The 23,916-nt window shown below is 42.0% G+C and overlaps 1 protein-coding gene across 1 annotated transcript; it reads left to right on the top strand.

Annotated features, from left to right (window-relative positions):
- The first annotated feature begins 318 nt into the window (after window positions 1-318).
- Window positions 319-17,792, top strand: LOC130471688 (uncharacterized). Its single transcript, XM_056841953.1, has 6 exons — window positions 319-343; window positions 404-3,323; window positions 3,394-3,476; window positions 15,070-15,237; window positions 15,349-15,725; window positions 17,736-17,792. The coding sequence occupies exons 1-6, from the start codon at window positions 319-321 to the stop codon at window positions 17,790-17,792; spliced, it is 3,630 nt and encodes a 1,209-aa protein (XP_056697931.1).
- The last annotated feature ends 6,124 nt before the right edge of the window (window positions 17,793-23,916 follow it).

Below are 23,916 nucleotides of genomic sequence, written 5' to 3'. Positions count from 1 at the left end.
AAAGCTCCACACCTGTATCAGTTCCAGTTCAATCAGCTGTACAGGGTGAACATGTGGTTAGTCCTATTGTGGATCAAGAAGGTTTTCAGAGATCTTTGAGACCAATCAGGGTGAGAGTTGGTCTAGAAACTCCAGTTAGAAATTCTAATCTTTTTCAGGTGTTGGAGGTTTCATTACTTGATAATGAAGAATTGGTAGGAGGACAGTATCAAGGGGATGAACAAAGGATAGTGATGCCTGGAGGAGGGAACTCTTCCAACTCTAATGGATAGAGTGTTAGCTTGGAATGTCAGGGGATAAACTCAATACAGAAATAGAATGAGGTTAATCACTTCATTCAGAAGTATGCAGTGGGTTTGGTGGGACTCCTGGAACATAAGGTGAATATCGATCTCTAATCTAGGGAAGCTTTACCAGAAAGTATTTGTAAACTGGTGTTTTACTAGCAACTCTAGCTATCACTCTGGTGGTAGAATTGTTGTAGCTTGGAAGGCTGGTTGCTTCACAGTTAACATTGTTGCTGCATCCAGTCAGTTTGTTCACTGCCATGTTACTCTTGTAAGTGGTAGGCAGCCCTTTTATTGCACTTTTGTTTATGCTTTTAATGATGCTGGTATGAGAAAAGATCTATGGAGGGATTTGTTGTTGCTTAATACTCAAGACCCCTGGATTGTGTGTGGGGATTTCAACTTTGTTATGGCATTAGATGAGAGAATTGGAGCTCCTGTAAGACATAGTGATATTGTGGATGTGAGCAATTGTATGCATGCTTGTGGTATGGAAGATATTAAGTGTGTGGGTAATCTCTTTACCCGGAACAACAAGCAACAAGGAAATAACAGGGTTTTTTCAAAAATTGATAGATTTATGGCTAATCATGCTTGGAAATCTTGCTTTCCAGTTGCTGAAGTGTGCTTTATGCCAGAAGGTCATTTTGATCATTCTCCTGGACTTCTTTCTATGTATCCCAGAGATGATGGAGGGAAGAAACCCTTTAAATACTTTACTATGTGGAAGTCTTCAACTGTGTTTTCTGATACTGTTCAGCAGGCTTGGAACACACATATTCTTGGAACTAAAATGTTCATCTTGATTAATAAGCTGAAAAGAGTAAAACTGGCTCTTAAAGATTTGAATAAAGTAGAATTTACAGACATTCATGCTGCAAATTTGAGATCTTATCAGACTATGGTGAGTGCACAAAATACAATGCATAGTAATCCAACTGATCAAGGTTTTGCAGATGCAGTGTTGATTGCAATTCATGATTATAAGGAGAAACATAAAGCTTATTTGGCTTTCCTCAGTCAAAAAGCAAAATTGTCTTGGCTTAAAGATGGGGATGAGAATACTACCCTTTTTCACCAGAGTATCAAGAACAGGAAGGTGCAGAACCAAGTTTATAGCATCTATGATATGAAAGGAGAATGGAAAGATACAGCCGATGGGGTGTCCCAAGATTTCTTGGATTATTATAAAGTGCTACTAGGTAGTACTTCTGATAATAGAACACCAGTAAACAGGGAGGTGGTTCAACAGGGGCCAGTTTGTATGGATCATCATAAAGCTATTCTCAATGCTCCATATACAGCAGAGGAAGTTAAGAAGGCTCTTTTCTCTATTCCAGGTATTAAAGCTCCTGGTCCAGATGGCTTTGGTTCTTATTTTTATAAAGATTCTTGGCATATTGTTGGGGATGAAGTCATTTCAGCCATCCTTGATATGTTACAGCAAGGAAAAATCTTGAAGGAGGTGAACCACACTGTGATTACTCTCATCCCTAAGACTAAATGTCCAAAAGATGTGAGTGAGTTCAGGCCAATCTCTTGCTGCAACACCATCTATAAGTGCATAACAAAAGTCTTGTGTGGGAGATTAAGACAAGTTCTTCCTGATTTCATTTTGGAGAATCAAGGAGGCTTTGTTCATGGGAGATACATAGTTCATAATATTATGGTTGTTCAAGATTTAGTCAGGCATTATGGGAGGAAAGGGGTTAAGCCTAGTTGTCTTATGAAGATTGATCTTCAAAAAGCCTATGATACTGTTGATTGGCATTTCTTACAGGAGATGCTGGAATTGTTGGATTTCCCTAAGCAATTTGTTGATATGGTTATACAATGTGTGTCTACTCCCATGTTTTCTTTGATGCTGAATGGTTCTATGCATGGCTTCTTTAAATCCAAGAGAGGTTTGAGGCAAGGAGATCCTATTTCTCCTCTGCTGTTTGTCATTTGCATGGAATATTTGTCTAGAATTCTGAATAGAGTTAGCTCTATGCCTCAGTTTCAATTTCATCCAAGGTGTAAGGGGATTGGTCTTACTCACTTATGTTTTGCTGATGATCTGATTATCTGTAGCAAGGGAGATTATCAGTCTATTTACTTGTTGCTTCAAGCTTTCAAGTTGTTTTCTAATTCTTCTGGCTTAAAGGAAAATCAACAAAAATCTTCTATCTACTGTCATGGTATGCAGGAATCTGATATTCAGAGGGTAGTGGATGTTTCTGGATTTTCTAGAAGTATGCTGCCTTTTAAATACTTGGGTGTTCCTATATTCTCTAAGAAGATTTCTGTGGCTCAGTGTGCTCATCTGGTGGATAAGATGATAACCAGGATCAAAGTTTGGAGTTCTAGGAATTTATCCTATACAACAAGAATGCAGCTTGTTAACTCAGTTTTGCTAAGTTTGCATATGTATTGGGCTCAAATATATGTGCTTCCAAAAAGTGTTCTACAAGATATAGTGAAGATCTACAGATCCTTCCTATGGAGTGGTCATGCTTTCAGTCATAAACCAAGCAACATAGCTTGGGATAAGGTCTGTAGTGACAAGCAAACTGGAGGTCTGGGGTTTAGAGATGTTCAGACTTCGAATATAGCCTTTATGGGAAAATATGTATTGGCTTTAGTCAAGAAGCAGGATAATGTGTGGATTAGGTGGATCAATTCAGTCTACTTAAAGCATGGGGATTGGTGGGAGTATCAGCCTGGCTCTACTGCTAGCTGGTACTGGAAACAAGTTTGTAATACAAAGGAGAAACTAAAACAGTTTTTTACTCCTGCAGAATTTGAAAACATGCCTCAGTATTCAGTGAAACAAGTGTACGAGAAACTTGTAGGGAATAAGCCAAGGGTGCATTGGGATAAAATGGTGTGGAATAGGCTAAATGTTCCAAAGCATAGATTCATCTGCTGGTTAGCTGTTCAATCCAAGCTTCGGACTATAGAAAAGCTAGCAAAGATAGGCATTAGTCAATCTACTAGTTGTTTGATTTGTGGAATGGATGATGAGACTCATCAGCATTTATTCTTTCAGTGCCAGTATAGTAGGCAAATTATTATAGCAGTTCACCAGTGGATTGGCTTCTCTATTCATGGCAATTTGGTTCAGTTATTCAGGAAAGCTGGACAAAGTAGAGTTTCAAAGTTCAGAGTATGGAGGCTTTGAAGCAAATGGTCAAGAGCAGAATTCAGGTAGTTTTGCCAAAACATGTAAGCAAGAGGGATAGTGACTGGTTCACAAAATTGTAATAGCCTTTTAGGCATTCTGGTTGTGTTTTTTAGAGCTTGTTTTAGCTTTGTTTTTGCTGATTTAAAGGGCATAGAGTCCAACCTAGTTGGTTTTTATTGCTTGGAGTTGGCTTAAGTTGTAATTGTTGATCTAATTAATATTATTCTCTCTTTCTTAGCAAAAAAAAAAAACTTTCCAAGGAACCCCCAAGTTTCTTTCTCATTCGCTGGCGGTTTCATGTCTAGAATGGCCTTGATTTTCGAAGGATCAGCCTCGATGCCCCGAGAACTGATGACATACCCGAGTAACTTGCCTGATGTCACCCCGAATGCACATTTTTGAGGATTGAGCCTCATATTGAATTGTCTGAGCTTGTCGAAGAATTTTTGAAGTATTGTTGTTTGCTCATGTCTCTCTCTAGATTTGACTATCATATCGTTGACATATACCTTGATTTCTTTGTGAATCATGTCGCTCATAATGGTTGTGGCTGTTCTTTGATAGGTATCCCCTGGGTTCTTCAGTCCAAACGGCATAACTGTGTAGCAATATGTGAAGGAAATAATGCCCTTGGTCCAAGTATGCATTTAATGTTAAGTCTAATAAATGCGGTTCAGTATTAATTAACAAGTTATAATTCAGTGAGATCAAGTGAGCTGAATGCCTAGCTATAGGCCGCTTCAGTTCAAGTGGAATTAATGATATTAATCCACAACTTACTCTTGACTGAACTCGTAGGGTCACACAAAGAGTACGTAAACGGATCAAGTATTTAATGGCATTAAATACTCCATCTATGGATATTCGGAATCGAAGGATCTTGGTTTTAGTGGGAGCTAAGATCGTCAAAGGAAAAACAATGAATACTCCGAAAACGATGATATTGCCGGAAACGGAAATATGGATCGTATCGAAATATAAATATTATCCAAGTCGTAGATGTTGCCGGAAACGGAAACATGGTACGTATCGGAAAATATTATCGGAAATGGAAATATTGTCGGACTCTGAAATATTGCCGGAAAAGGAAATATTGTCGGAATCGGAAATATTATTGGAATCGGAAAATAATTCCGAAAACAGAAATATTAAATATTTGTTCGAAACGGAAATTGATTCCGGAATCGAAAATGTTAAATATTGTTCGTATCGGAAATAAATTCCGGAATCGGGAAATTAATCGTAAGCGCATCGTACGAATTAGCATCGGATGAGACTTGCTAGACGAAGGCCCAGCACGAAGCCAGGCCCGCGTCCAGCAAGCCAAGCGCCCAACACAACGCAGCCAAGGCCACGCCAGGCCCATCGCAAGGCCAGGCCCAACAAGGCCAAGGCGCGCGCGCGGGTGGGCTGACGCTCGTGGGCAGCGAGCTGCGCCTGCTCGTGTGGGCCGCAACGCTTGCGCGGGCTGTGCGGTATGCTCTTAGTCGTGCAACGTTTATGTTCAATACGAATCCTAAAGCTAATGGAATTCGTTCATTGATTAAATCCTAATCCTAATAGATAGAATTAGTTTAAAAGAGTTTTAATGAAATTCTAATTAAACTAATTAGTATCCTAATAGGATTCTAAATCCCTTTCCATAGCCCTATAAATATGTGCCTAGGTTCACAATTTAAGGACGAGTTTTTCAAGTATTCAGAGTGACATTTTGAGAGCAAAATTTCAGTCATATTGTTGCCCTATTAGCCAAAAATTCTAAGTACGTTAAGGGCGATTCTAGTTGGTCAATCTTGAGGCGGATCTGGACGTGTTGTGGACTTTCTACGGAGGGACAACACTTGGAGTCCTAAAGACTTGTTCTTGTTCGGTTCGGGCGCAGCTAGGGAGGGCACGCTACAAAGTGTATGCATCCTAGACTAATTATATGATTATGTGCAATTAATATGATTCCTGGCATTAAGGTTCTTCCGCATGATTTATGTTGTTCATATGTATCATAACCTAACAGTGGTATCACGAGCCTCTTATTTATTGCATGATCTATAATTGCTAAAACATGGTTAAATTTTACAAATTTGCAAAGAATTATAAAGGGGTGATTAATTTTCGTAATTGTTAATTAATTGCAAATTGCGTTTATTTAATTATATGTACGCAGTTTTTCGGCAGTTTCTTCGTTACTCATCCAAATCGAGTGATTTTCGGCCGAACCCAGAATTCCTAAATTCGAAGCCTAACTATGACTTTTCGGAGGTTTTAGTTTTTCGAACGCAAAAGTTTGTAAATTTAAGATGTTAAATTGAATATTTGCGATTCTTGTTGATAAATCTTGAATTTTTGATTGATCTAATGTATATGTTTAACAAATTTTTATGCCTAAGCTTGTTAATTATACAACCTAATTTGTAATTGTGATTAATTTGTTGAAATTCGAATAATTTAGAATTGATTTGATTTTCATAATTAATTGACGATTTAATTAGGTATCCATGATTAAAAACCACCATAAAAATTGTTAATTTGTGATAAATTTAAAATTATTATGACCTAGATTTGAATCCATGTTAATCGAAAATTAATTGATTAATAAATTTTCGATTTTTCTCCCTAAAATTATGAAATTAATATGATTTATTAATTTGTCGTTAATTTTGAATTAAAATTTTTTAAATTTTTATGTAACGCTCATAAATGTTGCATGCACAAAGCAATGGACGCTACGTGTTACCCTTAAGGGGTGTTGTATAGTGCGGGCATGCGACGACGAGCAAGGGAGCTCGTTGCCCGTGTGGTACGAATGCAGCGAGCAACATAGCATGGCGCGCACGCGAGACATTGGTACTGGCCGTGTGTGCTATACGACGGGCGAGGGCGACGAGGCAAGGCACAAGCGACGAGCAAGACGCGCGTGGGCATCGATGGTGCTGCGCCACAGCGCGCCTGGCCCGCCCAACAAGCAAGCAGAACGCGCGAGCAGGGAGCAAACCCTCGCCCAGCGCGCGCTGCCTTGCGCAGCAAGCAGACGCGACACAGCACAGGGGCTGCGCGCAGCGTGGCCAGCGATGGCTGCGCGTGCGTGTGGCGTGTGGCTGCGTGTGGCGTGTGGCTGTGTGTGACTTGTGCAACGGTCAGTCGAGGGGCGATGGGGCCTCGTGGATCGATGGGGCTTGGGCGCAAGCCCAAGTGCCTCGTATTGCGACGATTGACACGTTTTGATTTTAATTTGCATTTTCAGTTCGGAAATAATTTTAATTAACTTTAAAATTAATAATTTAAATTTTTTTCTCGGAATTTAATTTTGATTATTCTAATTATTATAAATTTTAATTTATACTAATTATTTTACTAAAATTAAAACCTTGAATTAATTTAAGTTCATTTAATTCAACTGAAAATAAATTAAATGGATTCGATTATAATTTTATATGAGCTTTAAATTTTAATTAAACTTGTATGTTTCCGGTTAGACTAGAAATACACTTTTATATTTAAAATTAGTAAAGCATATAAAGTTATTGGTTTAAGTGGGAGCCTTTAGTCATAAACTCTTGATTAGGTCTACAAATCCTTTAAGGTTAAACAACTGGATTAGAATTAATAAGGACTAAATAATTGGTAGATTATTGGTGCCCTTGATTAATTGCTGCAAATATTTATGTGATGCATGACAATGTGTTTTACTAACCAGCTATGTGGGCCATTCATGATAATGAATGGGTGAATGGTATATATTGTATATGTACTGTTTTGCAGGTTATTGAAAGTGACTAGTATGGCCCAAATAGGATAGAAAATATGGTCTGCGTACCATTAATTTGAATGTAATATTGGTCTAAAGTACCAAATTTTATTGCTTTTAAATATGGTCTGCGTACCATCAAATAGTTTTAATTAGTTTAATTATAGCTTATCCTATTTGAAGAAAATGGCGCCTCCCATGGTGAAATTCAAGACGGAGTTTCCAATCCATTTTCAAGACGGACTTTGAAGTTGAAGCTTCAAGATGAAGTCGGGCCATACTAGATCACATTTATATCTTATGCATGTTTAAGTTATTTATTGCTTTTAAATATGTCTTAATTATGCATGAGATTATGGCTTGATTATGTTGCATGATTAAGGATTTTAGTTCACTTAAAATCTAACCAACATAGTAAGAGCCTTAAGTTCCAAACTTAAAAATTGAGTTAAAAGGTGCCATGCCAAAATAACACTTACTTGGATAACCTTTACATCAATCTAGTAATAGATTACGCTCAGCGAGGTGTTACTTATTGATCCTAAAGGGGTAAGGTACACAAATAATTGTGAGTACATGTTAGTTTTGGTGAAACTCAACGATATAAGTAAGGAGTCCTTTTATGTCGTGGCAAAATTGATAGGTTTACCTAATAAGCTCTTAGACGTACCTATTAACTAAGAGTAGTTTCTAGACTATTAGCAAAAGGCTTTTTCTTACCTAAAAGATTTTAGAACCGAGTCTAAATACATAATGTGCTTAATTCTTCAATGGGTTTTAGGATCTTGGAATCATTTTATTCACACCTGCCGGAACACATAACTTGAATAAAATGCTTAATGAACATTAAATTATGCATGTATGCTAGAATTTAAGTTTATTAAGAGAAACTGTGAATGATTATTTATTTGTTTATTCTTTTTCAATAATTGTAGTTTTAATTATGGCAAACAACAATTCATTCAACATTCCATCAATTCTCGAAAAGGAGAAGTTGAACGGGAAAAACTTCCTTGACTGGCAAAGGAACTTGCAAATAGTTCTTATGCAGGAAGAAAAGGAGTATGTCCTGGAAGAGGCGATGCCCGAAGCCGCAGGTGAAGGGGTCACTCAGGCAGCCCTCAATCGTTGGATTGATGCCAACAAGGATGTGAAATGTCTAATTCTTGCAACCATAGTGCAGATCTACAGAAAACGTTCATCAACTCAGATGCTTTCACGATCATCAGTGAGTTAAAGAACATGTTCCAATATCTGGCTCGAGTCGAAAGATTCGAGACTCATAGGCAAATTCTTGAGACCAAGCTTAAGAAGGGCGAGACCGTAAGTACACATGTTCTCAAAATGATTGGACTCATTGAGAATATGAGTCGGCTGGATCAGCAATTGGCTATAGACACCATCCTCCATTCTCTTCATAGCGGGTATGATCAGTTCAAGCTGAACTACAGTATGAATAGTCTGGACAAAACGCTCACTGAGCTTCACGGTATGCTGAATACCGCTGAAAAGACGCTCAAAAGAGATAAGCAAGATGTGCTTATGGTGCGTGGGGGCAAGTTCAAGAAATCTGGAAAGAAGAGGAATGCTCAAAAAGGTGGCAAGAAGGCCAGCCCGACTAAGCAAATTGGCGCCAAGTCTGAAAAGAGGAAGGACAGTCAACCCACTTCTGAATCTAAATGCTTCTACTGTAAGAAGAAGGGGGTATTGGAAAGGAGACTGCTTGAAGCTTAAGGAAGATCAGAAGAACGGAACAGTCGTTCCATCTTCAGGTATTTTCGTTATAGACTGTAATTCAACTTCTTGGGTATTAGATACTGGTTGTGGCTCACACTTATGTTCCAATCCACAGGGACTAAGAAGAAGTAGAAGGTTAAACAAGGGTGAAGTCGACCTACGAATGGGAAATGGAGCACGGACTGATGCATTAGCTGTAGGAACTTATTATTTGTCGTTGCCCTCTGGGCTAGTTTTGGAACTGGAAGAGTGTTTCCATGTTCCAAGTCTTACTAAAAACATCATTTATGTTTCTTGCTTGGATGCTAAGGGATTTTCCTTTTTAATAAAAGATAATAGTTGCTCGTTTTATTTTAAAGAGATGTTTTATGGATCTGCTAGATTAGTCAATGGACTTTTATTTATTAGATCACGACAAACAAGTTTATAACATAAATACCAAAAAGGCCAAAAAGGATGATTCAGATCTCACCTATCTGTGGCATTGTCGATTAGGCCATATTAACTTGAAACGGATAGAAAAACTTCAAAAGGAAGGAATTCTAGAACCATTTGACTCAGAGGATTATGGTAAGTGCGAATCATGTTTACTTGGCAAAATGACAAAGCAACCTTTCTCTAAAGTTGGAGAAAGAGCAAATGAACTATTGGGTTTAATCCATACAGATGTATGTGGACCAATGAATACAAATGCTAGAGGTGGTTTCAGCTACTTTATCACTTTCACTGATTACTTCAGTAGATATGGTTATGTCTACCTAATGAAGCATAAGTCTGAATCCTTTGACAAATTCAAGGAATTTCAGAGTGAAGTAGAGAATCAATTAGGAAAGAAGATTAAGGCACTGCAATCTGACAGAAGCGGTGAATATCTGAGCTATGAATTTGATGACCATCTGAAGAATGTGGAATTCTAGCAGAATTGACTCCTCCTGGAACACCACAATGGAACGGTGTGTCGGAACGGAGGAACAGAACCTTGCTAGACATGGTTAGATCATGATGGGTCAGGCCGAACTTCCAATAGAATTTTGGGGACATGCACTAAATACAGCCGCACTCACTATAAATAGAGCTCCGTCTAAAGCTGTTGAAAAGACTCCATATGAGTTATGGTTTGGAAAGCCTCCAAATGTGTCTTTTCTTAAGATTTGGGGATGTGAAGTATACGTCAAACGATTAATTTCAGACAAACTTCATCCAAAATCTTACAAATGTATCCTTGTGGGCTACCCAAAGGAAACAAAGGGGTATTACTTCTACAATACATCTGAGAACAAGGTGTTTGTTGCTCGAGATGGTATCTTTTTGGAAAAGGATCACATTTCCAAAATGACAAGTGGGAGAAAAGTAGACCTCAAAGAAATTCGAGTCGAACAACAAAATCTAGAGAATGCTCAAGATGACATTCAGGATTAAACTCAGAGATCTTTAGAAGTATCTGGTGAGAATCATGGACCATCTAGAAATGTAACCCCGCGCAGATCGCAGAGATATAGATCTCAACCGGAAAGGTACTTAGGTATTTTGACGAACGAGAGCTATGACATTCTATTACTTGAAAGTAATGAACCTGCGACTTACAAACAAGCTATGACGAGCCCTAGCTCCAAGCAATGGCAAGAAGCCATGCAATCCGAATTAGACTCCATGTCAGAAAACCAAGTTTGGGATTTGGTCGATTTGCCAGATGGCTACCAAGCCATTGGAAGCAAATGGGTTTTCAAACTGAAAAAAGACAAGGATGGGAAAATTGAAGTTTTCAAAGCTAGATTGGTTGCAAAAGGTTACAGGCAAGTCCACGGTGTGGATTACGATGAAACCTTTTCACCAGTTGCAATGCTAAAGTCTATTCGGATAATGTTAGCAATCGCTGCATATTACGATTACGAAATATGGCAGATGGATGTCAAAACCGCTTTCTTAAACGGCGTTTTAACAGACACTGTGTTTATGACACAACCTGAGGGTTTTAAGGATCCAAAGAATTCTAAAAAGGTATGCAAGCTTAAGAAATCAATCTACGGATTGAAGCAGGCATCAAGGAGCTGGAATATACGTTTAGATGAAGCAGTCAGTGACTTCGGTTTCATCAAGAACGCAGACGAATCTTGTGTATACAAGAAGGTCAGTGGGAGCAAAATTGCTTTTCTATTATTATATGTCGACGACATATTACTTATCGGAAATGACATTCCTATGTTGAACTCTGTCAAGATTTGGCTTGGGAAATGTTTTTCGATGAAGGATCTAGGAGAAGCACAGTACATACTGGGCATCAAGATTTACAGAAATAGATCTAAAAAGATGATTGGACTTAGTCAGAGCACTTATATCAATAAGGTGCTTGAAAGGTTCAAGATGGCAGACTCCAAACGAGGCTACCTACCCATGTCTCATGGAATGAGTCTAAGCAAGACTTAGTGCCCAAAAACACTTGATGAGCGTAGACGAATGAGTGGGATTCCATATGCATCATTGATTGGTTCAATAATGTATGCTATGATATGTACACGCCCGGATGTTGCGTATGCACTCAGTGCTACGAGCAGATACCAGTCAGACCCAGGAGAGGCACATTGGACTGCTGCCAAGAATATTCTGAAGTACCTGAAAAGGCACAAAGATGACTTCTTGGTCTATGGTGGAGATGATGAATTAATTGTTATAGGCTATACGGACGCAAGTTTCCAAACCGACAAAGATGATTTCAGATAACAGTCTGGGTTTCTCTTCTGCCTCAACGGAGGTGCAGTAAGCTGGAAAAGTGCTAAGCAAAGCACCATTGCGGATTCAACAACTGAAGCGGAGTACATTGCTGCACATGAAGCAGCAAAGGAAGCTATATGGCTAAGGAAGTTCATAGGTGAACTTGGTGTAGTCCCCTGTATTAAAGGACCAATAGCTCTATATTATGATAATAACGGAGCTATTGCACAGGCAAAGGAGCCTAGACACCACCAGAGAGTCAAGCATGTACTTCGTAGATTTCACCTTCTACGGGAGTTCGTTGAAAGAAAAGAAGTCGAGATAAGACAGATTGGAACTGATGACAACATCTCAGATCCATTAACTAAACCTCTGCCGCAGGCGAAGCACAACTCGCACACTGCAGCTATGGGAATCAAGCATATTGGAGAATGGCTTTGATGTCCTTGTTTAATGTTTTAAAAGTTTTAGAGTTTAATTCTTTGTAAAACATTAGTGGTTACTCATTCACAATAAATGAATAGAATTCATTTTTCCATTTAATTTGTGGTTTATTAAATGATGAGTCCCTTCAATTTGACGATATATTCAAGATAGACTGTCAGGACCAGTCCTGTGACTAAGAAATGTCTATCAAGTGAACTTGAATGTCAAAAGTTGAAAATGGTCCCTGGTCGGAATTTTCTATAAAGATGGACGCATAGAAAACGTTAGACGACTAGAATGCAAGATGGCTAGTAGTTCTGTTTCTTGAACTATGTGGACATGTCAATGTCGTAATCATTTGCATAGATACTTACTTTGGGAAGACTAGTATCAGACACACCTATGAAACTTTACTGTAAGAGATGAAAATCTGTCATAAGTAAATTTTATTAAAATTATTAGACACTAAATCCTCAATACCTGAGTGATTTGAGATTACTTGTTTGAGAACTGCTTACTTTGACGTTGTCAACCGTCGCACCGTAAAAGGAGGCTATAAAGGCAACGCTCAGGTAATCACCTATCAAACGAAGTCTAATCTCACGATCGCAAGATTGGGATTGTCCTCCCATAAATCGGGATGAGATGCTAAAAGTTGTACAAGGCCACTCGGAGAGCTAGAAACTGTAAAATGCATGGCCGTGCTCAGATGAATCATAGGCTATGATTATCTGTTTATTTGATCAGTTGAACTCTGAAACCAAGAAACACCTCTGGACATAATAAGGATGCAACTCTTACCTTTCGTTCAAGAGCAAGCACCGAGAGACAAAGGAATTAGGAAATGCACACTTGTCCCTAAGGACAAGTGGGAGACTGAAGGAAATAATACCCTTGGTCCAAGTATGCATTTAATGTTAAGTCTAATAAATACGGTTCAGTATCAATTAACAAGTTAATAATTCAGTGAGATCAAGTGAGCTGAATGCCTAGCCAGAGGCCGCTTCAGTTCAAGTGGAATTAATGATATTAATCCACAACTTACTCTTGACTGAACCCGTAGGGTCACACAAATAGTACGTAAACGGATCAAGTATTTAATGGCATTAAATACTCCATCTATGGATATTCGGAATCGACGGATCTTGGTTTCAGTGGGAGCTAAGATCATCAAAGGCAAAACAATGAATACTCCGGAAACGATGACATTGCCGGAAACGGAAATATGGATCGTATTGGAAATATAAATATTATCCAAGTCGTAGATGTTGTCGGAAACGGAAACATGGTACGTATCGGAAAATATTATCGGAAATGGAAATATTGCCGGAATCTGAAATATTGCCGGAAACGGAAATATTGTCGGAATCGGAAATATAATTGGAATCAGAAAATAATTCCGAAAACGGAAATATTAAATATTTGTTCGAAACGGAAATTAATTTCGGAATCGGAAATGTTAAATATTGTTCGTATCGGAAATAAATTCCGGAATCGGGAAATTAATCGGAAGCGCATCGGACGAGACTTGCTAGATGAAGGACCAAAGTGAAGCCAGGCCCGTGTCCAGCAAACCAAGCTCCCAACACAACGCAGCCAAGGCCACGCCAGGCCCAGCGCAAGGCCAGGCCCAGCAAGGCCAAGGCGCGCGCGCGCGGGTTGGCTGACGCTCGTGGGGTGCGAGCTGCGCCTGCTCGTGTGGGTCGCAAGGCTTGCGTGGGCTGTGCGGTATGCTCGTGGTCGTGCAACGTTTGTGTTCAATATGAATCCTTAAGCTAATGGAATTCGTTCATTGATTAAATCCTAATCCTAATAGATAGAATTAGTTTAAAAGAGTTTTATGAAATTCTAATTAAACTAATTAGTATCCTAATAGGATTCTAAATCCCTTTCCATAGCCCTATAAATATGTGCCTAGGTTCTAAATTTATGGACGAGTTTTTCAAGTATCCAGAGTGACATTTTGAGAGCAAAATTTCAGTCATATTGTTGCCCTATTAGCCGAAAATGCTAGTACCTTAAGGGCGATTCTAGTTGGTCAATCTTGAGGCGGATCCGGACGTGCTGTGGACTTTCTACGGAGGGACGACACTTGGAGTCCTAAAGACTTGTTCTTGTTCGGTTCGGGCGCAGCTAGGGAGGGCACGCTACAAAGTGTGTGCATCCTAGACTAATTATATGGTTATGTGCTATTAATATGATTCCTGGCATTAAGGTTTTTCCGCATGATTTATGTTGTTCATATGTATCATAACCTAACAATATGTACCCCACTGAGTAATGAAGGTTGTTTTCTCCATATCGTACTCTGCCATGTTAATCTGATTGTAGCCTGCGTAAGGCGTGACTTGCTGTGTTGTCGACCAATATGTCGATGTGAGGCAGTGGAAAACAGTCTTTAGGGCTAGACCTGTTAAGATCCCTGTAATCAACCCACATTCGAACCTTGCCATCTGTTTTGGGAAAATTCTACTTAGAGACGAACTTGCCTTGATGATGGTGCTAACAATCGATCGAGCTAGATAATTTAGAGTAACGAGAGCAAGTTGTAATAGCATGGAATAATAGTATTGTTATTACTTAGTATTCGTCTTTTTCAAACTGACAAAGTTAAGCCATTTTATAGGCCTTCGTAATAAGAATGTAACGTTCGTGCTTAATTGCACATAATTGAGTAAAAAAGCGTAATAATGGTCGGCTTCATCAACGGTTTGTAACGGCTGTCTTGATCCCAGCCGTTGAAGGCGGGTCTGAAAGTTGCTACCACACGTCTTGCTGGTAGCCACATAAGCATTACTTGCCACGTCTGTCCACGTCACCAAGAGAGTATTTTCCCCCCTAACAATTGTCCCCAAACCCATTTTGAATTTATTCCGGGAAGTTCAAAAGGAGAAATGGGTTCTTTTAGAAAAAAAGGGTGGAAACTGCCCCTTGATCCTCCCAACACTGACGGCGTCAATGCAATGATGATTTGACTTTGTCTCACTTTCTTCTTTTTGTAGGCGCATCATTTGACACGGTTGGAGTCGGTGCCGAGGCGGTAGAAAAAACTGCCGTGCTGTTAGGAGTCCCTCTAAAGGACAGAGCTTTCATTGACATCAAGTTCGAACGTGAAGAAACCTCTCAAGAAGAAGAGATCTCTGAGCCTGCAAATATGTCGACATCAACAGGTAAACATGGGTTAGGGTTAGTTTACAGCTTCGGGTTCGTTGCCCTTTTCAAAACAAATATAAATTACAACTGTTGTGACGAGACTGTGTCGTCGAAAATGCTTTCTACAGGAACTGGCCCGTCGACACGCTCTGGCAAGGCTCCCTCTGCGGACGCGTTGATGAGGAAAAGGTTGGAGACACTGGGGAGTGTGTCTCAACCTAAACCCATCACTGTGCTGTCACCTCCGAGGCCGCCAAAGGCTTCCATCGACTCCACGATGACTGGGGAAACCGGTCTGTCCATGCCTGCTGAGAAAAAGTTGTCGCCTCCTTCTCGGAAGAGAAAGCTTGCTGTGGAGTTTCCTAACGACTATGGGTCGGCAGACGTGCCACGAGTCCAGCTTTGGCCTGAGGTCGACCGCCTGTGGATGCCGTCCAGCCGAGAGCGTCAAGAGTCCCTGTTCCCAGTTGCTGCAACTGTTGAGAGCGTCTTGGATGCATGGAGGGTATGTTTTGTTTGCTTACTCTTTGTCTCCTTATTTTGTTGCATGCCATCATCGTCTCGTCATTCAGTGGATTAGAATTTTCTTTTCCTGTTTAAATAGGCCCTGCAATCTGCTTTAGCTACACGCCATCATGTCATAATGTTAGAGGATCAAATAGTAAAACTGAAAAACGACATGAAGAAAGCAAAGCAGGAAGCTGGCCGCCTTGGCGGCGTGGCCAAGGAGGCGACGACCAGAGCTGAGGCGCTGCAGGTGGCGCAAGAAAAGGGGGCTGCTGAGATTGCAACGTTGAATGCCGAGAAGGAGACGTTGGTTGCTGAGGTCGACGAGCTGAAGACGTCTCTCTCCAAAGTCAAGGCGAGGATTTTCGAGTGTGCTGGTTACTACACTTGGAAGATGAAGGCTGAGATGATGGAGGAATTCAAGGGGGGCAAACATGTGAGCTGGACTCCTGACGAAGATATTGCTCAGTTCAACGCTGCATTCCCCGAGGACTATATCCCCCCTGGTGCCGTTAGCGATGAAGAAGACGTTGAGGAGGGTGCAACAGCAACCAGCCCCAATGCCGAGACGGTGGCGGCACCAGGCAATGGCAAACAAGGGGAGAATGCAGGTCCAGCAGGTCCTCAGGAGTAGCTCTGTCCCCCCTCCTTAAAAAATTTAAAGATTTCAATGGTGTTTGCTTTAAACAATGGTTTATTTTAAACAATATTTATGTGTTTGGCCTTTGAGGAGGTCAGAAAAGATATTGTGGTTGTGTTTCGCCTTAATGGCGGCAGTCTTTTGGGTGTTTTTGGGCTTGTCCAAGGGGGCAAGTCATGTAAATATTTGTGGACTTTCAATTTTGTGTTGTTTGCTTGTGTTTGGGAAAAAATGTGCTTGGTTTTGTGTTTTGTTTTGCAGGTTGGGCACATACCTCGACTTTGACTTTGGCGACGCCTCCAGCCTGTCGGCAGGATGCTGTGAAATGTATACTGTAAAAAATGTAGATCTGTATTCCGTTTGTGTATGTAATGTACATTGTAGTGTACCAGGCGTTTTTGTCATGGCCTAAATTGTGTTTTGTAGTTTGTAAAATTGCAATGTGTAATGTATACAAGTATGTTTGAATGAATAAAATTGACAATGTTTCCCTTGTACTTGTTTCCTTGAACATGTGTGTATGATTTCGAGTTTTTGCTTCTTTGTATTCTGTGTTGTATACTTCAAATCATCCATCATCTCCTTGTCGAATTCGTCATCATGTGAGCATCATGCTGTCAACATAGCAGAGCTTGAGGGTTGGCCGTTGGTGGAGCCAATGACCCTCCGATGCTTAAGTCAGTACAGAGCAACATGAAATGAAACGAAATTGCGACAAGGAGAGGAAAAGAAAAAGAGTTCGGGAGGAATACTAGACGAAGTCGAGGCGTATGCACATGTTTGCTACTCCCTCTAGATGTGCGTTCATGCTGGCATCATATTGTTATCTGCAAATCGAGACGATGGCGTGAAGGTTGGCCGTTGGTGGAGCCAACGGCCCTCCGATGCCTAAGTCGGTAATGATAATAATACAGTTCAAGAAGAAAAAGAAGTAAAAAAGACAGAGATGAGAGACTTAACTTCTTTTGTCACTTGTAAATGCGTGTTGTCCGAGATGTTCTCGGTTTCGCAATACGTCGTGCCCACACCGTTTCTAGGGGTGTCGACATAATTGCGATGGATGCCAGAGTTCCTGTGTGTTAGGAAAAACTACAAAAAGAAAAAGACTCAAGTGTTCAGAAATGGTACAGTTTCAAGTGTGTCGCATTCCAGCTCCTTGGGATAGATGTACCGTCTCTGTCAACCAACTCGTGTGCGCCATGACCTGTTCGTCTTATAATCTGATAAGGACCTTCCCATGTCGGAGCTAACTTGCCGTGTCGAGGATCCTTCTTATTTGGAAAGACTTTGCGCAGAACCCAATCTCCTTGCTGAAATACTCGAACTCTCACATTCTTGTTGTAACTATTTGCGACTGCTTGTTGATAGGACGCCATTCTGGCTAATGCTGCTTCTCTGAGTTCGTCGACGGTATCGATGTCGTAGGCCAAGACTGAATCGTTCATTCCTGGTGCCATGAAACTGCTTCTTGCTGTGGGGAGCTCGACTTCGGGAGGGATGTCTGCCTCACAACCAAAGACTAGAGAGAAAGGAGTATGATTGGTTGCCGTCTTAGGTGTTGTTCTGTCAGCCCAAAGGATCATAGGTAATTCGTCTGCCCATCTTCCTTTGGCGTTGTCAAGGCGTTTCTTGAGGTTGTTGATGATGATTTTGTTACTTGACTCGGCTTGGTCATTTGCTTAAGGGTACCTTGGTGTTTAGGTGTGCAGGGTGATGTTCTACCTACTGTAGAATTCCTTGGTTTTGTTGCTGATGAACTGAGAACCATTGTCGCAGACGATCTCGGAAGGGATACCGAACCGACTAAGGACATTTCGCTTGATCAACGAGATGACCTCGGTATCTCGAACTCGTTTAAATGGTTCTGCTTCGATCCACTTGGAGAAGTAATCAGTCATTGCTAACATGAAGACGCGCTGCCCTGATGCTTGTGGTAAGGGTCCTACTATGTCCATCCCCCACTTCATGAAGGGCCAGGGGGACAAGATGGGATGGAGCACTTCACAGGGTTGGTGAGAGATAGATGCGAACCGCTGGCAAGAGTCGCATTTCCTGGCGAAGGCGATTGCGTCTTTTTTCATGGTGGGCCAATAATATCCCATGGTAAGCGTTTTGTGGGCTAAGCTTCTTCCTCCAGCGTGGTTTCCACATTCGCCATCATGTATGTTGCATAATGTCGACTCGATCTCGCCATGATCTAAGCATCTCAGGTACGGTCCTGCAACTGATTTTCTGAACAGTATCCCATGGATTAAGATGAATCTGGAAACTTTCATGCGGAAGGATTTTTCGTGGGTGACTCCAGGTGGGATGGTATAGTATTTGAGCCAGTGTATGTAGGGGTCGCGCCATGAAGGCGTTTGAGTTGGTGGGGTTTGTTCGGTGATGGGTAGGTTGTCTTTGGTGATGGCTGGGTACATTAAGTGGACTACAGGGATGGAAGTGAGCTTAGGTTTGATATTTGAGCCAAGATTGGCTAAGGCATCGGCCTGGGTGTTCTGATCCCTTGGTATTTATTGTAGGGTGTATGAGTCGAACTTGTTGACGAGCCTTTTTGCTATTTCTAAGTAAGCCTGCATCTTTGAGTCCTTTGCTGCATACGAACCGTTAATCTGACTGATAATCAATAATGAATCACAACGTACCTCGAGTCGGCGGATACTCATGTCGAGTGCTAATGATAATCCCAGAATCCAGGCTTCGTATTCCGCCTCGTTGTTGGTAGCTTTGAACTCGCAACAGACAGACTGTACTATGGTGTCCCCTTGTGGCGACTTTAGCATAATGACTAGGCCTGTCCCCCGTATGTTGGAGGAGCCGTCAGTATGAAGAGTCCATGTCGATGAGAGTCCACCATCCGTTAGTATGTTGATTTCTTGATCGACCTCGCGTTGTAGGCTTGGGCTGAAGTCAGCCACAAAATCTGCTAGAGCTTGCGACTTGATGGCTGTGCGAGGTTCGTACCTGATATCGTAACAACCTAATTGTATTGCCCATTTCGGCATCCTGCCAGACAACTCGGGTTTCCTCATGATTGACTTCATGGGATAGTTAGTTCTAACAGTTATAGGATGACATTCGAAATAAGGGCGTAATTTAACGGAAGCAACAACTAGTGCAAGGACAAGTTTTTCGAGATGAGAGTACCTTGTTTCGGCACTAAGTAAAGACTTACTGATGTAATCAACAGGTAACTGCTTGTCGTCTTCTTCTCGTACTAGCACCGCACTAATGGTCGACTCTGTAACTGCAAGGTATATCTGTAATTCTTTATTGTCCTTTGGTTTAGACAGTAGCGGAGGGTTCGACAGGTACTGCTTGAGTTGTTGCAATGCAGCTTCATGTCGATCGGTCCAACTGAACTTCTCGTTCTTTCTGAGGATGTCGTAGAACAATTTGCACTTGTCGGACGACCTGGAGATGAAGCGGTTGAGGGCAGCCACTCTGCCTGCTAACTTTTGTACGTCCTTTTGATTTCGAGGGGATTGTAGATTGATGATTGCGCGGATCGGGTCAGGACTAGCTTCAATGCTTCTTTGAGTAACCATATAACCTAGGAACTTCCCAGAGGAGACTCCGAACGAGCACTTGGTGGGGTTGAGCTTCATGTTGTATTCTCGTAGTACGTCGAAGGCTTGTTGGAGATGCGAGATGTGATATGAGGCTTTCTTGGACTTTACCAACATGTCGTCAATATAGACTTCCATTGTGTCGCCTACCTGTTTTCTGAACATTTTGTTGACTAGGCGTTGGTAGGTGGCACCTACATTTCTTAAACCGAATGGCATGACTTTGTAACAATAAGTTCCCCGCTCCGTGATGAAGGCGGTTTTTTCTTGATCTTCCGGGTGCATCAAAATCTGGTTGTACCCACTGAACGCATCCATAAACGTGAGCATTCCATGCCCTGCGGTAGCATCAACCATGGCGTCGATGTGGGGTAAGGGAAAGGAATCTTTGGGGCATGCTTTGTAGATGTCGGTGAAGCCTATGCAAACACGCCATTTCCCGTTCTTCTCTCTAACTACGACGACATTGGCCAACCAATCTGGGTATTTGAGTTCTCTGATCTTTCCGGTATCTAATAATTGCTGAACCTCGTCGTTGATAATTTGGTTGCATTCTGGATCGAACTTCCGTCGTTTCTGTTTAACGGGTTTGTGATGTGGATCAACACTCAGCTTGTGAGTGATGACGTCTGGGCTGATACCTGGCATATCTTCATGGGACCATGCGAAGCAATCTGCGTTGGCTTTGAGAAATTTAATACTACCTCCGTTTCAGAAAGTTCTTTACGCTTTGGAAAATGTGCCCAAATTATAAAAACTTTGAATGTAAATTCTTACTATTATATACATCAAAACGTTACATGTAAGATCTTGTTAGATTGGTCTCGAAATGTATTTTTAGAATATCAAATTTTTATAATTTTTTCACAAACGAAATTGGATATATTAGTAGTTAAATATTGCATTGGAGTCCGTGCAAATAGTAACTGTAAAGATCTTTTTTAAACGGAGGTAGTAAGTTCCGACCTGATGTCGTCGGGCACGTCGCATCCAATGAAAACGACTTATTCTGGTTTCGTAGGATCTAAGATGATCTCGTCAAGCTGCTCGGACCTAGGCTCCTTGTAGCTCGTTGGGTCGGAACTGGACTGTAGTTGCTATAATGAGGATTTATTGGTGGCTGAGGGCTTTAGAGCTGTTTTGGAACATTCTTTGGACTCTTGCTGATCTCCCTTGATTTCCTAAACCCCCCATCGAGTTGGGAATTTGATGGTTTGATGGTATGTCGAGGGGATGGCCTTCATGTCGTGGATCCAAGGCCTGCCCAAGATAATGTTGTAAGATGAAGGGCAATCAATAACACAAAATTTTACCTGTTGGTTGATTCCTTTAGCGTAAACAGGTAAGGTAACTTCTCCAAAGGTGGTCTTAGCCTCGCCGTTGAATCCTATTAGCACGGTGGACTTTTTGACAACATCTGTATCTGGGTTGAGTCCCATCTCCTTGAGGGCGTCGAGCATCATAACATTAGTTGAGCTACCGTTGTCGACTAGGAATCGCTTTACCATGCAGTTTCCAACGGGATTGGGTATTACCAAGCCATCGTGATGTTTGTCCGAGATGTCCCCTGCATCAGATTCATCAAAAGATATAGGGGTTAGATACTCCGCGGCTATGGCTCGGGCCGGTCTGTCTATCTCATTTTCTCGAGCGTGCCTCTTAGCTGCAGAATAAGTTAAACCACAAATGTCAGAACCTCCAGCAATAAAATTCACAGTTTTAGTATGAGGGGGAGGTGGAGGAGGTCGAGATGGAGAGTTAGAGTTTTCTTTGTTGACGACGCCATGGGCTTTGTCTGACATGACGTCTTTGAGGTATCCGTTCTTCAACAGATAGGCTACTTCTCTTCTTAATGCGATGCAATCGTTGGTGGTATGACCGATGTCGGCATGGAAATCACACCACTTTGAGGGATCCTTCTTTGATTCGGGTTTGCTGGACTTCGGTGGCCACTGCACCGCTTTCCCCATCTTCGAAAGATGGTTCATCAGACCTACAGTGTCAACACAAAAAGAATATTCGTTAATCTCCGGAGGCAGGTCCGGGCTGTTCTTCCAGTTGGAGTCGTCGTCATCTTCCACCACTGCTACGTGTTGAGGTCGGGAATAAGGGGCAGGACGATCACTGATTCTCTTGGGGTAGGGCAATCGCCTTTCCGTCTTGGTGTAGTCATTAGCTCCTTTCCGGGAATAGAGAGTTTCTTCCAACCTGACTTGGGCCATTGCTTTGGCTTGAGCGTCTTCAAACGTCTTGCAGGGGTATTTGATCAGATCCCTCCAAAGATCGGTTTCGCCGTACAATCCTTGTCTGAACGCTTCGATTGCTGTCGGGACGTCACATTCAGGTACAGTTACCTTCTCCCTGATGAACCGAGCTATGCATTCCTTTAGAGGTTCATCCGGACGTTGGACCACACGGTACAGCTCACTCGTCTGTTTCTCCAAGCACCTGCTGCTAGCGAACTGCTGATTAAACATGTTGTCGAGATGAGCAAAAGAGGTGATGCATCCGTTTGGCAGGCTAGTTAACCACTTCAAAGCGGGTCCAATCAATGTCGAACCAAGCCCTTTGCAAAGGTTAGCTTCCCTCACATGCTTGGGAACTGGGATAGTCATCATTCGCTGCTTGTAGGTCAAGATATGCTCCCTTGGATCGGTCGTCCCATCATACATGGGCATATTTGGTGGGCTGAATCGCTTCGGGATGTCGATTGCATCGATGGGGTCGGCATATGGTGAGTCGGCATAACTGTCTAGACTGACTTCTTTTATTGGTGTTGGTACTCCTGGGATTTTGTTTATCATGGTCATAATTTGTTGGAGTTGGTGATTAGTGTTTTCACAGATGATGTTGAGCACTGGGACGAGGGGACTGAATGTTTCGGGGAGGCTGGCTTGGAGGTGTTGGTAGTAGGTGTTTTGTGGATATATGCTGTGAGGTTGGTGAGGAGTGAACTGCGGCACCACTTGTTGCATGTAGGGAGGCATTCCTTGGGTAGCCTGGGTACCTGCAACATAAGGGAAAGGAGTTACGAAACCTTGACTGACTGGAACGAATGACCTGTTTAGAGGAGTGTATAGAGAATAGTTTCGAGAAGAATCTGGGCGCATCGGGGTGCTCGGGAACATTTCTTGCGGCGCTTGACTGGCTGGGGGAACCGCCATCATCTGGGGGGGTGCTCCTGGCGCCGGGGTAACGAGAATGACGACAGGCTGAACAACTTGTTGGGAAAAGAGTTGATCCCATGGAATTTGAGTCGTCGGTGTTGGTCTTTGTGCCGGGACTGAGACGGGCAGGGGCATCGACATGGTTACCATTGGGGGTGGTAATGGACGAGATGCCGGGTTGGAGGCGGGAGCCGACATCATGGAGGATGTCGTCGCACCGACTCGAGATGAAGCAACTTGTGCGGCCGTTGAGGCGGCGACGACTGTTGATGTACCTGCAGAAGATGTTTGAGTTGGAGGAAGAGGAAGCCAACTCGGGTTAGAACGGGGCTGACTTGGTAGCGGCTCGAACTCGCAGATCTGTTCGAGGACTGGGCCTCCAGGTTCGCCCAAGGGTACATGGAGGGAATGATCTGGGGCGACGTCAAGATCCAAACGGCGACTCAGACCAGAGGTATCTCGCCGGTACTGTGGATCCGGTGGCGATGGAGGCAGTGGATCTGACCTAAGAGTGTAATGCTTCATTTTCCTTCTGGAGGATGTTGATGCGCTGCTCCATGGCTTCAAAGCGGCGAGTGATATCGTCGGATGAGCTAGCATTTCCGGCCATGGTGATTGGAATGGAATTATCGAGCTGTTTTTGATTGTCAGCCCCACGGTGGGCGCCAAATTGTTTTGTGCAAATTCTACTTTGAGACGAACTTGCCTTGATGATGGTGCTAAATATCGATCGAGCTAGATAATTTAGAGTAACGAGAGCAAGTTGTAATAGCATGGAATAATAGTATTGTTATTACTTAGTATTCGTCTTTT

This window comes from Spinacia oleracea, chromosome 4 (assembly GCF_020520425.1).
Source record: "Spinacia oleracea cultivar Varoflay chromosome 4, BTI_SOV_V1, whole genome shotgun sequence".
NCBI classification, from domain to species: Eukaryota; Viridiplantae; Streptophyta; class Magnoliopsida; order Caryophyllales; family Amaranthaceae; genus Spinacia; species Spinacia oleracea.
The sequence above is the reverse complement of the archived record's forward strand: the minus strand, read 5'-3'. Positions and strand labels throughout refer to the sequence as shown.

Coding starts and splice junctions, on each gene's coding strand:
- LOC130471688 (XM_056841953.1), top strand. CDS start 319: ATGAGGTTAATCACTTCATTCAGAA. Junction 3,324..3,393: donor CATTTATTCTTTCAGTGCCA/GTATAGTAGGCA, acceptor AATTTGGTTCAG/TTATTCAGGAAAGCTGGACA. Junction 15,238..15,348: donor AAATATGTCGACATCAACAG/GTAAACATGGGT, acceptor TGCTTTCTACAG/GAACTGGCCCGTCGACACGC.